Source organism: Rhincodon typus, chromosome 17, assembly GCF_021869965.1.
Source record: "Rhincodon typus isolate 14 chromosome 17, sRhiTyp1.1, whole genome shotgun sequence".
Lineage (NCBI taxonomy): Eukaryota > Metazoa > Chordata > Chondrichthyes > Orectolobiformes > Rhincodontidae > Rhincodon > Rhincodon typus.
In genome coordinates this window covers 23,447,972-23,462,954 of record NC_063348.1, presented here as the reverse complement: position 1 = coordinate 23,462,954, position 14,983 = coordinate 23,447,972, and the positions used below count along the sequence as shown (strand labels likewise).

The 14,983-nt window shown below is 42.0% G+C and overlaps 1 protein-coding gene across 2 annotated transcripts in view; it reads right to left on the bottom strand.

Annotated features, from left to right (window-relative positions):
* LOC109936288 (MOB kinase activator 2-like) overlaps positions 1-13,313 on the bottom strand; it is a 168,943-nt gene extending 155,630 nt beyond the window's left edge. For both annotated transcript variants that reach the window (XM_048607129.1, XM_048607127.1), the window contains exon 1: positions 13,040-13,313. In XM_048607129.1, coding sequence (XP_048463086.1) covers positions 13,040-13,056 — 17 coding nt within the window. In that variant the 5' untranslated portion in view covers positions 13,057-13,313. The remainder of the gene's footprint in view (positions 1-13,039) is intronic.
* Positions 13,314-14,983: the final 1,670 nt, after the last annotated feature.

Genomic DNA, 14,983 nt, shown 5'->3' with positions numbered 1-14,983 from the left:
AAATTTGAAAAGGTAGTGCAGATAACTGGCTACCCTACCCGAATGAACATTTCAAGCACAAATGAAAGAACCTCACTTTTCTTCCTCTCCCATGAAACTTCAGAAGGAATTAACAAACATGCATTGAAGATATCAAACATTTTAAACATATTTGGCATTTTCTGCAGACTCAATGTCAAAATTTCTATCAAACTTAACCAATACTATACCAGTATAAAATATGAAGTAAAAAAGAACAAAAACCCATATAAAATACTAAGATCTTATAAGATCAGTATTTTGTTAAAAAACAGCATGACATTCTAACAAGAAACAGAAATTGTTAACCTGAAAGATTTTTGAACTGTAAATCAAATGAGTAACTTTTCACTAATTAAAAATTAGTAAGTGATGAACAAGGAAAATGCCATAACCATTGTTTGTGCTATGATATCAAGTAACAGGAAATAAGATCAAAAATAACTCGGTACCTGAGATGTTGTGGCACACTAGTTACAATTATTAATTAATGAATTTGCGCAACATGAACAGCTAAATGTTTAACTCCATACTTTAACAAGGGACTGGATCAAAATAAAAAGCCAATAAGGAACGAAAGATCACTCTGATCAAATTCCTTCAGTGTAGGAAGTATTAACTTTTCCATGAATACGCAGTAGAGATAATTTCCTTTAACATTAATACCTCCACCCACCTTCCATGTTATCACCCATTTGTTAAACTATTTATAAACAATATTATGTCAAAAATTAATGGAAAGATTCCAACAAATAAAACTTAACATGCACTAGGGCACAGTGCAATGAAAAACTGATTTGTTTTTAGCAAAGCTAAAGATTTGAATTCCAGATTCCTTTAACAACAAATGATCAATAAATGTTGGGAGCAATGCTTCTTCTAAGATGCATGAAAACTAGGAGGTCCCATGCATTGGCATGCAATGTAACAGCTACACATAGGTCTCGGAGATTTGCTCAAGGGAAAAGCAAAACTGGTGGAAAACACGTTGGAGATAAGGTGTATTGAGTTTTTCAAATAAGACGCGCTATTTGAGAATGTTGTGGATTTTATCAACTACAGTAATTTGTTACAGCTGTCAAAATTGAACAGAATTTTCACAGCAGGTTGTTGCAGGTGGCTTGGCTTGAAGCCTCCTCATTGAGATGGAAGTTCTTAAAGAGATTTATTTTAGTCAGGCTTGCAGTTCCAGAGAATCAATGTGACAGAGCAAAGTTACCCTAAAGAGCTGTGTAATTGCAGTAACATTCACACAACACAGCATGGTTTACAACCACAGAAGGTGCAACACCTGCCTGTTTGCTTCACCTCTGTGTTGTTTCTGGGGCCTTGGATATTGAGGCGGGAGTAAGAAGTGATTTACCTGCACTTCACTCAATCAGGCTGAACTGCATCGCAGTAATCCTACAGTCTGCAAAAATTGCCTTGAGCTTTCTGTTGACTGCCACTTCAAACATCACCATATTCCCTGGCAAACACTTCTGTTTCAGGCTTGCTGCAGTGTTCCAGCAAAGCTCAGCACAAGCTGGAGGAACTGCATCTCATTTTCCACTTAGGGACCCCGTGGCCTTCAGGACGTAATGCATTCATTTTAGGGCTTCAGCACCTTCTTCCATGTCCTCACCCCAACCCTCATACACCAGATCTTGTCATTACATGGGCTGCCCCCACAAACATCCCATTGTCAGCCACTAATGGTTTCCATTAGCAGCTATTGATTCGGCCAGGCTAACCTTTACCTATTCGTGTTTAGGTTGTAATTCACTCAGAACCAGGAATTAAATACAAGGGAGGCACAGATAAAACTCTGAACAGGAAACTTTGGACGCTCACACCTCCACAGCCAGCTCTAGGCTGAGCACCCCAGCTCCATGCCTTCTGTCACCTGACCAGCTCTCAAACGAGCAGCACCCCAATTACATACATAAGGGTGGGGGGTGGGGAAGAGGTGTTATTTTAATCAGCATTTATCAACATATATACAACCATTAAGAACATGATGCTGGCATTGTAGCCAACATATGTACATAGTCAGGAATATTTACAAGACATTGAAAATGACCACTCCCCCACTACAAGACTACATTAATGTGATCAGTCTCTCGGGTGATCGCTGTTCCTAGACAACTGTCTCCTTGTCTCAGGAACTTTTTCTAATATCATCTGCCAGGCTTCCAGAGACTCCTGTTGTTCCATCAATACATCCCTCCCTGATTGCTTGTTGTCACCTGTGACACTTGGTTATTCCGAGGGAGGAGACAAGGTCAGGCTCAGAGACAAGGCTCAGTCAACACTCCGGATCCACCTGGGCTGGCTCGGTATTCCAAGGGACCTCCCCCTATTGCGGAGGTGCAGCGACCAGCTGATGAGTGTCTCAAGACCAATTTATCCCTAGTCTGCACAGTATAATTCCGGGCCAGTTTCTCCTTTCTCGAGTGCTCTCAACCTGGCAATTCCCACCCTTCTGGCCATTTGTCCTTTTTGATTTTGCTCTACCAAATCTCTGGTCTCTTCCAGCCACAGTTAATCAAACATGGGTTCTCGGCTGGCAGTCGAACACTGAGGATGCGATAACCCAGTGTTCGCCAGTATCTGGTGTGTTCCTATACATGCTGGGGACCTTGATGTGCCATCCTAGTGAGCCCTCCTCTGGTGAGGTCTTTAATGTCTGCTTCAAAGTTTGGATGAAGCTGTCCACTTGGCTGTTTGTCAACAGGTGATACAGAGGCAATCCATGATTTTCCAGGTACTCCTCAAACTCTTGCGCCACAAACTGTGGACTATTGTTACTCCCAACTTGTTTGGGATTTCCAAACCTGGCAAATATTTCATCCAGTTGGTTTACCATTGCTCCCACAGATGTCCGCCACCTTGGACCACTTGGAATCAGCATCCACAATCACTAGAAGCATCCTTCCCTCTAACAGTCCCACAAAAATCGATGTTGATCCACTGCCACAATGTTTGAGGCCATTTCCACGGGTGGAAGGATGACAACAATGGCACCCTTCCTTATTAACACACAGATTTCACAAGATCCCACTTTCTCCTCAATCTGGAAACACAGTTGGCCACCAAAAATAGCTCCTGCCTATCTCTTTCATTTGTGCCACACCAGGGTGCTCTTAGAGCACTCATTCCAGCATTCTTTCTTAACAGGACAGGAAGAACAACTCTCATTTCCCACATTAAACACCTGTCTGATGCAGACAATTCCCACCTTCTGTACAGGTAAAGGTATGATTCTGTGCAGTTTCCATGACTGGTTATCCCTCAGGATGAAGTCTACCACTCGGCTCAGAACAGTGTCGCTCCGAGTAGCATTCTGCACCTAATTTGCTGACACCAGCACCTTGTCATCCTGGGAGAAGTACGTAAAACTTTCAGGTTCCAGTTGGGAGCATCTTTACTGCCCAGTAATGGCAGCCTTGACAGAGCATCTGCATTGCTGTACTTGTCCGCCTGTCTGTATTTGATCTCACATGAGCAGGCTGACAGAGCCAGTGATCATCTCCGCAGGCTTGCTACCACCACTGACAGAATCCATGTATAAAGTCCAAAAAAAAGGTTAGAGGTCAGCAGTTGATCAGAAGCATGAAGTGCCTACCGTAAAGGAAATGGGTAAACTTTTTTTTATGCCAAACATGACTCTCAACCTTTCTTTTTTAACTGGAGCATAATTGTCCACTGTTTTTGCTAGGCCCTCAATGCAAACACGATGGGCCTTTCCTTTCCATTCGGTAAGATGAGATAGTACAGTGCCAACCCCATAAGGCGAGGCATCACACACTAACTATTTTGGCAATTTCAGGTCAAAATATGTTAACTTTTTATGGTTTGCTTCATCTACCAGTTAGCCACCTCATTCTTGGCTACATTTCCATGGCCGGTCTTTTCCAAGCAGAGATGCACAGGCTTCAACAGATCCAAGGCCAGCTTGCCATAAGTCCCAACAATCTCAGTTGAGAGATACTCTTGAGTAGGGGCCTCCACCTTTTTGGGCACCTCGTGTAGTCCCTTGCCATCAATTATACAGCCCAAGTACTCTCTGGAGTCTTTAAGAAACTCTCATTTATCAAATGCTCCTCTTCAGAGGATCCAGTAATCAAAACATCATCCAGCTAACACTGGACTCCTGGGAACTCACTTAATATTTGGTCCATGGTCCTCTGGAATTGTGCCGGTGTGGATGTGATGCCAAAAGAAAGTCACTAGTTGCAAGGAAGTCCTCTGTATGCTATCATCAGCAGTGGCTGTGACTCCTTCATGAGTCCCTGTCCATAGGTAGGCACGCGACAGATCCATTTTTGAAATGCTCCCCCTACTAATCCACTGAATAGGTCTTAGAATTAGGTTTTATTGTCACACATACTCAAGTACGGGGATGCAGGAGTACAGTCCAGAGTGCAGTGAAAAGTGTATCACATCACCATTCTCCGACATCACCTTAGGTACAAAAGGTACCTGGATGCAAAATTTTAGGTTTGAAGTAGAAAAATAAAAGAAATGAAGTTACAAGTTCAGCATTGCAGTCCTTTTTAAGTGCTTTGCTACGGGCCTGGATCCAGGCTCTTCCACCCCAATGCTGAGAACATCACCAGGGCGAAGCAGTCAGCCAGCCTAGAGTCCCTTCACCACGCAGCCACTTCAGAACCATGTCGCCATTCTTTGGTACCATCTTGCCTCCACTGACATCACCATGAGTCCACTCTGGACCGATGTCAGCAATGCAGCCGCTGTTGAAGCTGCCAGGTCCTGCCCGAGGCACTGGGCCCAAAATTAACCGCCCTCGCCATCACTCGGAACAAAATCTTGCTTCCTTCTGCTATGGCTGGGAATAAACCTTGCCTCCTTCTGCTATGGCTGGGAATAAACCTCGCTTCCGACACACTGTACAGCCTGATGACCTTGATGTCCAAGTTCTCCACAGAAGGTAAAAGTTTTCAAAAGAAATAAAAAGAGAAAGAAGAAAAACTGAAAGCGGATGGAGCAGACAAGCTCTGGGCTCAGGAGCCCACACACCACGCTGCTACTCCACCACAATCTTGACCAGAATGTAAGGGGGTATTGATCCATACTCAGGGCTGGGTTGACTGTGACCTTAAAGTCACCACAAATCCTCACTGTATCATCTGTTTTCAAGATCAGAATGATTGGAGTGGCCCATTCACTGGTGGTTACTGGTCCCGACACTCCTAGATTCACCAGCCATTCTAGTTCTGCCTCCACTTTAGGCAGGCTGGTCATATGGTACTGGACATGCCTTCAGACTCCCACGATGAGCCTCTGGCTGCAGCTGTAATTTACTTTCAACTCCTTTCATTTCCCCCAGCGTTCCTTTGAAGACATCTTCACTCCTATGCAGGATCTCCTGTGAACTCATGTTTGAGTCCACCAACCTGTTAACCACACCCCAGTTGAACTTGAATTTTTATAATCAGGAGCATCCAAATAATGCCAGGTATTCACCTTTTACAATGTAAATGGCAATTCTGCACACCCATTCCTTAACTGTACTTAGCTGCATAGCTTTTCAGTGGCACCACTTGTTCCATGCAAGTCCACAGTGTAAACTTTGCCAGCTTCAATGATGGTGCCCTTCGACTTCTCCAGCAGACTCCCGGTCTACTCCTTGGCTCGCAGCATATACCATGTACCTTGCCCTCCGACTTGTCTCCTTTCGACACATCTCTTCGTTGACTTGTACCCAGCAATTTCAGGCAACATGACCCACTCACTTATACCTGTGGCACTAGGCTCTGAGATCAGCACATTGATTCCTTGAAGCCACTCTTGCTACATCGGCAGCATTCTACAGTTGGTACCACAAACTGCCTTGTTTCCATTAATTGATGTGTCCAGGCATATTCAGCCAACTGGGTTGCTTAGGAGTTGGGACATCATTTGCAGCTGTACAGGACATTGGTAAGACCACATTTGGAGTACTGCATTCAATTCTGATCACTCTGCTATAGGAAGGATATTAAAGAGTGTAAAAAATTAACAAGGATGTTACCAAGATTGGAGGGTTTGAGTTATAAAGGAGAGATTGTATAGGTTGGGACTTATTTTCTCCTGGAATGTAGGAGACGGAGGGGTGACCTTATAGGAGGTTTATAAAACAATGGGGGGCATAGATAAGGCAAATAGCAAAGATCTTTTCCCCATGTTAGGGGAGTCCAAACGAGCAGGCATAGGTTTAAGGTGAGAGGGAAAAGATTTAAAAGGGACCAGATAAGAAACTTTTTCCACACAGAGGGTGGTGCATACATGGAACAAGCTACCAGAGGAAGTGGTAAAGGAGTCCAATTATAACTTTGCAAAGACATTTCAACAGGTAAATGGATAGGGACCAAACGTAGACAAATAGGTCTAGTTTAGTTCAGGAAACCTGGTCAGCATGGACAAGTTAGTCGAAGGGTCCATTTCCATGCTTTATGACAGTTAGTCCATCGAAGTACCAATTTCAAAAGGTGCCTCAAAATCCAGGTCTCTCCTTGTTAACAGCTTCCTTTAGGTGGCATTGTGTCAGAGGCCACAAACCAAACAGTCCTGCAAAGCAGCTTGGAGGAACCTTCTGAACTCACAATGTTCCACTAACCTCTAAAGACGGCCACAAATTGGGTGATGGACTCTTCTTTGGGCTGCACCCATTTTTACAAATGGAACTGTTCAATGATCATCAGCGGCTTGAGTGCATAATAATTTCCTAACACTGAGCATAGCTCTTCGCCACAGGTTTCTCTGGTTGAACCAGACTTCGTAGAATCACTAAAGTCTTGCTCCCAATGGTATTTAAGAAAACTGGTACCATGATGTCCTCAGCTACTTGGTTCACCTTTAAGAAAGAATCAAAGTGCTCCAGCTACAACATCCAACTTTCTGACCCTTCAAATAGTCTCAATGCTCCAAAATGGCCTGGCATTTTGTTTCCCTGCTGCTTGAATCTAGTTGCCATTCATAGCCCAAGTCCCCCAGTGAACAGTCCAGCACCAGCTGCTCCCTCACTGACCATGCTAGCATACTGTTCCTCCCTGGTGTCACCCACAGCCCGATTCCCATCATGACCGCTCTCCGCAATGACTTCAGTAGCTACTGGTGCATACTCTTCAGCTGTCTGCCCGAATCCCCTCGCAATCACTTCCCTTGACATTATCTCCTTAATCCTGTGCCAAAATTTCCAAAACCCAGGCCACGCCTCCTCCAGAAGAAAGAGAAACAGCACTTGAACACAGTTTGTGGGTCGGATCCACACTCGTCGCCAATTGTTAAGTTTCACTGGGAACCAGGAATTATACACAAGTGAGGCACAGGTAAAACTCTGAACAGGAACGCTTCATTTTAGGAGTATCTCCACAGCCGGTTCTAGACTGAGCCCCTGACTCTATGTCTTGCAAGTCATCTGACCAGCTTGCTTAAAGGGGCAGCAACTCTACTACATACTTAACAATTACTTGGTCTGCCCAGCTGTTTTCCTCTCTCTGGGCTCCATCTACACTTATGATTTACTCCTCCCCCCACCACTCCGCACCCAGCACTTCAGCATATATACCAAAGCGAAAATCAGTACTGAAGAAGGGTCACTGGATCCAAAACATTACCTTGCTTTCTCTCCACAAGAAGTGGCAGACCTGCTGTGTTTTTCAAGCAATTTCAGTTTTTGTTAGTGGCGATGGTGTGTGCTCTACTGAGTGCATCTTCACTCATTATTAATGTTATTTTCCTGATATGAATAGCTCATTATTCTAACACGCCGAAATTAACAGCTGTCACATTCAAACTTCTATGAATAACACAAGAGATACAAGTTTACCATTTGGCCCATCAACTTTGTTGCACTACTTTGTGATAAGTGGTTAATCTTGGGTTCTAATTGCCCTTTTCTGTCTGCTGCCCTTAATCTCCTTAATTTCCTGAGTTCCCAAAATTCCCCCTAGGGTAGGTATTTCAGAAGATTCACAGCCTTGAGTGAAGAAAATTTCTTGATCTCAGTCACAATGCTAGATCGTCGAGCTTGAGGAAATGCCTCCTTATTTTAGCTTCCCTGGCCAGTAGAAATAAACATTGGATGACTCCTCTGTCAAGCTCTTTCAGAATTTTGAATGTTTCAATGCGATTACTACTCATTCTTCTAAACTCAAGAGTGCTCAAGTCCATTTTACCTAGTCTCTCTTCATAGGACAACTTTCTTATTGATAGACCAATCTTGCTAAGATTCGCTGCATTGACTTCAATATAAATATTCCTTCCTTAAATATGGGGATCAAATCTGCATACAGTATTCCAGGTGTGCCCTCAAAATCCTTTCCAACTGCAGCAAGACTTCTTTATTCCGATATTCTAACCTTCTTGTAGAAAACCCCCAGGATTGATCTGCAGTCATGTCACATTAGCTAATCAGAGTGGTGCGCTAACACCAGTTGGGAAAAGGAATGTCATTAAATGTCCCTAATCCTGGTCATTAACAGGCAGCGATCATGAATGAACTACCAGTAACTGTAGTGTATCTGTTACTCAGACAAGTAGCACTCTCGCTTAAAGAATACTTACTAAGTGATGACAAAGAACATGACTGAATAATGACTTATTACTAATGCTTTTTTTAAAATGCAAGAATTGATTTACATGTGCAAGCAGAGCCTCTCTGAGAAGTCACACAAATATGTGTGCCATACCCACAGAAAGCAAATGCATTCCTCGGCAATGAAGGCTACAAAGGAACAGCATTTTGGCTCAATAAACATGAGCTTACCAGATGACCCATTTGACATCAATACTCATACATGAGGCCTCACAAAGATGTCAAATCTTTCACTTTGGCTTAACACACATTCACCAATGCCTAATGTCACCTATTTTTGTCCAATTAGGCTCTACGTATTGATTTGCATAATACATTTTCCAGATTGGATGTTTTAAATGTTAAGTAACATTTAAAAATAAATCACCAGCATTTTAAATTATATTTGGAAAGTTCTTACACAGTTTAATTGCTCTCTGGAAAGCATGTTATAATAGATATAACAACAAAAAATTGACAAAATGTACTTTTAAGATGCCATAAAATGAATGTCCCCCAAATCTATTAAAATTCTATAAACAAACTATGCTTAGCTCTGATACGATACTCCATTATTCAAATTCCTAAATACTCTTCGCAGGAGTTTGTTTTTCACTGATGGAATATATGCAACGTGTTTTGACATGATCAGAAAGATTTTTTCACCTGGATGGAGTAGGGATTAAGTGCATTGGACTTGCACTCAGCCAGGCAAGTGTGGAGTATGGATTGCACCCCTGGTTTATGCCTTGAAGATGGCAGAAATGCTTCGGGCAGTCAAAAGGCGACTTACCAGTTGTACAATTCTCAGCTTCTGATCTGCTCATCGTCACCATATTTATGCAGCTAGAAAAATTAGTATCTGGTCAATGCTTAATCCTCAAATATTGATGACAGGGGAATTCAGCATCAATAATGTTAGGATCTTGTCATGGCTCTCACAGTCTTTGCTGTATCCTGAATACCAAGCCGTTTCTTGATATCATAAACAGTGAGTTGAATTGGATGAAGACTGGTGCGTTGTGTTGTTAGAGATTTCATGAGAAGACAGAGATGGATCATCCACTAAACACCTCTGGATGGAGATGAGTGCAAATACTACAGCCTCGTGGGGCTCACCAATCACTGAGGATAGACGTGTTCATGCAGCCACCTTTCCTGTTTGCTGTTTAATTGTCCATCAATATTCATGAATTAATGTGGTAAATCAGCATAGCTTTTCGTTCTTAAGTTGCCTATCTATCGCATGCTTCTTTCACGTTTAGATTACATGTTGCAATTTTATCGACTTGACACATCACTTTTAAGTTTGCTTGGTGCTGCTCCACTCATGTTTGTTTACAACTCATTGGACCAGGGTTGCTCCACTACTCCATTGGCTGGAACGATAGTGAGAATTACACCAGGCCATCAATTTACAGATTATAGTAGAATATAATTTTGCTGGAGGCCCAGAGTAGTAAGCAGGAAGTTTTCTCGCCTATCTTTTTGGTTTGAAATTCATGAAATCTCATAGCATCCAGAAAAGATTTTGAGAAATCTCAAGGTCACACTCAAGCGTATTCCAGCATACAGTCACTTTTGATGTGTCTGTCTTGCAGGTTGGGCATGATATACCCAGGAATTGTGAAGAAGAGTCTGGGTCATTGTCTCAAAGGAATCATTCTGTGTGTATAAGATACTGTGTCAGACTGTTGCTTGACTAGTCTGCAGTACTCTCCTAGTTTTGGCACAAGACTCCAGATGTTGGTGAGGAAAATTTTGCAGGGCTGATCAGGCAGAGTATGCCTTTGTCATGGTGCTGAACTCAACATATTGTAGCCCATGCATTTTTTGTTTGTTTTTAATCCTGGTTTTTCATATGATTTTGAAACAATTCAGTTGTCTGAATTTCAGAGGCTGGTTAAGAGACATGAAATGACAGAGTCTGCAGTCAGATCACTTAAACAGAATAAGTTGAGTTCGTTAAAAGACAGTTATGAGGAAGTTATATTTTTACAGTAACTATTTTCATACATACTATTCCCAAGTTATTTAGTTAACTAACTGAATTCAAATTTCTTAGCTGCTTTCATACAGGTCAGATAGATATCAAATTCAGTTAGCATTAGGACAATCAAAGTGTATTTGGGAGGGGTGTGAAAAACAACATATTCTGGAACCAGCCAGGGAACGAGTCATATTATACCAGGTAATGTGTAATGAGAGGAGACTAATTAAGGATCTCAGTGTAAAGAATCCTCTTGAAAAGTGTGATCATTACATTCATAACTGAATTTCACACTCAGATGAGGTTGAGAAACCTGGATTTTTAAACTAGTTTGTAATTGCATTTAAATGTAATAAAGGATTAAAGACAGAGTTGGACTCGTACATGGGGTTAAAGGCTAATCCAACAGCTAAAATAAAGTAAACATTCATCTCTTAAAAGATAAGACTAGGGAATTAGGAATGAAAAAAATCAAACCAAAAAATTAGAAGCTTGCTAACATATTTTGCAATAGCATTGCCAGGAGACAACACCAACAGCTTCTCAAGTAGAAATTTATGGTCAAAAAGGGAGGAAGAATTTAAAACTATCACAATTGCGAGGAAAAACAGACCAGCAAAATTAAAGGGACAAAAGACTAATGCCCACCCCCAGAAATGATGGTCCACATCATTGGTTCTTAAAAAATAATGGCTGCAGAGAGCGTGGATATATTTATTGTAATCTTGCAAAATTCCCTAGATTCTGGAAACATCCCAGCAGACTGTAAAATGGCAAGTATAATACCTCTATTCAAGAAACATAGCAGACAGAAAACAGAACACCACAGGACAGTCAGTCTAACAACAGCCATTCAGAAATTGTTGGAATCTATTTCTAATCTGGGTTCTCTCAAACGTGAATTACAAAATGCTAGCATGGAGGTACAATAAGTGATTAGAAAGACAAATGGAATGTTGATTTTATTGTATGGGGAGTGTAGTATAAAAGTCAGGAAATCTTGCAACTGAGTTGGGCATTGATGAACTTACACCTAGAGTACGTATACAGTTTTGGTATGCTTGCTAGAGGATGGATATCCTTGCACTGGAAGCAGATCCAAGGAGGTTCACTTAGGTGATTTCTGAAGTGAAAGCTTTGCTTGAGCATTGAGACTATAACTCATTGCAGTTTAGAACAATGACGGATGATCTTATTGGAAAGAAGATCCTAATGGAGCATGAAGGGGAGATACAGAGATAAATTTTTTCCACATTAAGAATGTAAAACTAGGGAAAATGAAAAGTCTCTTGTTTAACACAGAGCTGGAAAGGAATTCCTTCTCTCAGAGTTGTTAATCTTTGAAACATTGTAATCCAGAAAACAGTGAAGGCTGCGTCTTTGAATATGTTCAAGGCGGAGTTAGACAGATTTTTGAACAACATGCAAGTCAAATGGGGCAGGCAAGAAAATAGAGTTAGATCACAGTTAAGTCAGCCATTATTTTACTGAATAATACAGCACCTACATCTATATCTTATTCTCTTAGGCATGACAGTATTCTAATCCCAATGAGTGTACAACTTGCAAAGTTTATGTTAGTTCTTAAATTAGAGCTTGAAACATTACTTAATTGCCATAAGTGCTTCTCTTATTCAAACTTTGCACATGACAACCTGATGCACTAAAAGTTTGCAAAAATACATGTTTGCTTATTCAGCAGCTTTGCTTGAGAAACTGGTTATAAACAGTTCTCTTGTGCCACAGCCTAATGGAAGAATTGCCAAGGTAACAGTGCACAAAAGTTAAGCCTTGCCAATATTTCCAACCTTCAAAAGCGTTATGATAAGTTATTAAAATTAAACTTGCCCAAAAGCATTGGCTTTGTCAGGTACAATTAATAAAGAAGGGCTACAACACTCCAGCATGACATAGCAATTTTATGAATAGGTTTACAAACACTATAAATGTATTTCTCCTCTCCTACTTCTACAGTACAAGTATCACGCACAGTTTACAGTGAGCTTTCAACATTAGTAGGCAGATAACATTCCAGACCTTCGACTTCCTTACTTATCGTACAACAAAATAAATCACTGATTTTTTTTTTAAAAATCAAATCATTGATTAATTTAAAAATAAATTTCAACGTGGAAACAGTTCAGCCAACCTACTGTACCATAACAAAACAGAAGTACATCCAATAAACTGCACACACAAGCAGATACCACGGCTCCTCTCCTCCTATTTCACATCATTGCAGGATGCTTTCGTTTTAAATTAAAAACTTCCAGAAAATATCGCCTCTCATTCAATGAAGTAGCTCTGCCAGCCCAGGTCAAAGCAGAAACGGCCCTCACTTTGGCCCAGGTTGAGCTATAAAAAGAGAGGGAGGGCTGGCAAGCAGGTCAGACTCAACGCCAGCACCTCGCCCAAACCCAATGCCCCTCAGTTGCCTGGGCTTTTTCTTTCTCTGAAGTTCCTTCACTCACCCCATAAGCCAATCCATAGCTGAGCGGATGAAGAGCCGCCGGCACCTCTTCAAGCTTCCTCCAGCCTTCCTCCTTCCACAGTACGGCCAGACAGCATCAAAAGTGCAAGGCGAGCGACGGGAGACAATTTAAAGAGTCTGTCAGAAAGCGCTCTCTCTGTCAGTGCACACAGAACGGAGAGAGCCCCAGCTGGCGGAACTGTGGAGCCGGCCAGAGACGCTCAGGCGAAGAAGCAGCTTCCAGCCAGACCGGAAGTAAACACTCCGCCAACCTAGACCCGCCCCTCAAAGGTCACCTCCTGCTTCCGCCGGTAGCACAGCTGCCTGCCGGGAATTGTAGTCTCCTCGGTGGTTCAGTCGCCTGGTACCCCTCTGAGGCAGAAGTGGTTAGTAGTACATTTGCTGGGAATCTGAAAGAAAAGCACAGAAAGCCCGCTAAAATGCATCGTGTGAAGAGAAAGGGAGTGGATGTTTCAGCTCGACAAGTCCTGCTGATTTTTTCTTCCCGCGACTTTTTTTCCCCTTCATCACCGCTTGAAGAACTGTAGGGTCAAGGCTTGAGAGCTGTGCGAAACCTTCCAACCTGAGAGGGAAAAACATACTTGCCTTTACAAGCAACATACCGCGTATTTGTGGAAATCTGAAATAAAAATAACAGAAAATGTTGGAGAATCTTGCATTTGTAAAGCGTTTTTCACCACCATAGCCTTCTCAAACAGAAGACAAATATATAAATTGCCGGATAAGGTCAACAGGTCTGGCAGCATCCGTGGAGAGAGATCAGAGTTAACGTGTCGGGTCGAGTGACCCTTCCTCAGAACTTTTCCAAAGAACTTGCAGGAAATGAAGTGCCTTTTGAAGCTAATGTAGAAAATGTGGCAGCTAATTTGCACATAAGCAGCTCCCTCAAACAACAATGTGATAATGACCAGATAATGTATAATATTGTGATGTAGATTGAGAGATTTATATTGGCCCAGGCATCTAGGATATCTCAGAAGGGAAAGAAAAGGAAAACTTGGAAATGAACATACCGGAGCTTGACTTTAAAGTACGCAAATCAAATATGTCAGTCAAAGGTTTTGCTGTTTTTTATTCCATCTGGAAGTTTTCTGCTTCTCCTTTGAAATAATGCCCAGGGTCATTCTCAGCCACCCAAGCAGTCAGATGGGTCCTTTCTTCACTTTCTCAATCAATAGGCAACTCCTCAATTATGCACTGAAGTATCAACCTTGATTTATGTGCTTAAGCTTTGTAGTGGGACTTGAATCTGCAACCTTGTGATTTGGAGTGTGCTACCAACAGTGTAGAAGCAAAACACTGTGGCTGCAGGAAATCAAAAGCAAAAATGGAAAATGCTGGAAATAGTTAACAATTCAGGCAGCAGAACAGAGGGATGAATAGTGAGACATGATTGGAAAACAGTTCAGCAGAAGGTTTAGAGATGAAAGTAATTTCAGAGTAGGGTAAGCAACCTTGCAAATTGTCCAAGATGTACTGGAATTTGGCTTTACATTCCTGGGTCTGTGGTCTAGCTTTCAAGGATGTAATTTGATCCAGATGTCTCTTGTGTTTGTTTCTTTCAGTTCTGTGTATGCACATTGTACAGACCCAAGTCCATACAGGTAGAAGGGAGCACAGGCTGGTAGTCACCTTTTGAGAGTACTTTGGCTCTAGTTTGTGGGTGATTTGGTTTGAGGGGTGAGCAGTGGTGTCTACAGGCTGTGTTTTTAGCTGGCTGTGGCAGTTTCATGACCGATAACAATGGGGAGTGGTTTTGAACTGGGCTAGGCAGCAAAGGCCACATGCGAAACTGACCCTCAACCCCTAAATCCCTACTCATATGATTCTGTTAGCATTGAAACAAAACTTCCCCAACCCATCCCCTAAACTGCTTATGAACTTCCACATGGAATTTTTCTTCAGAAACCCTACAGTGTGGAAA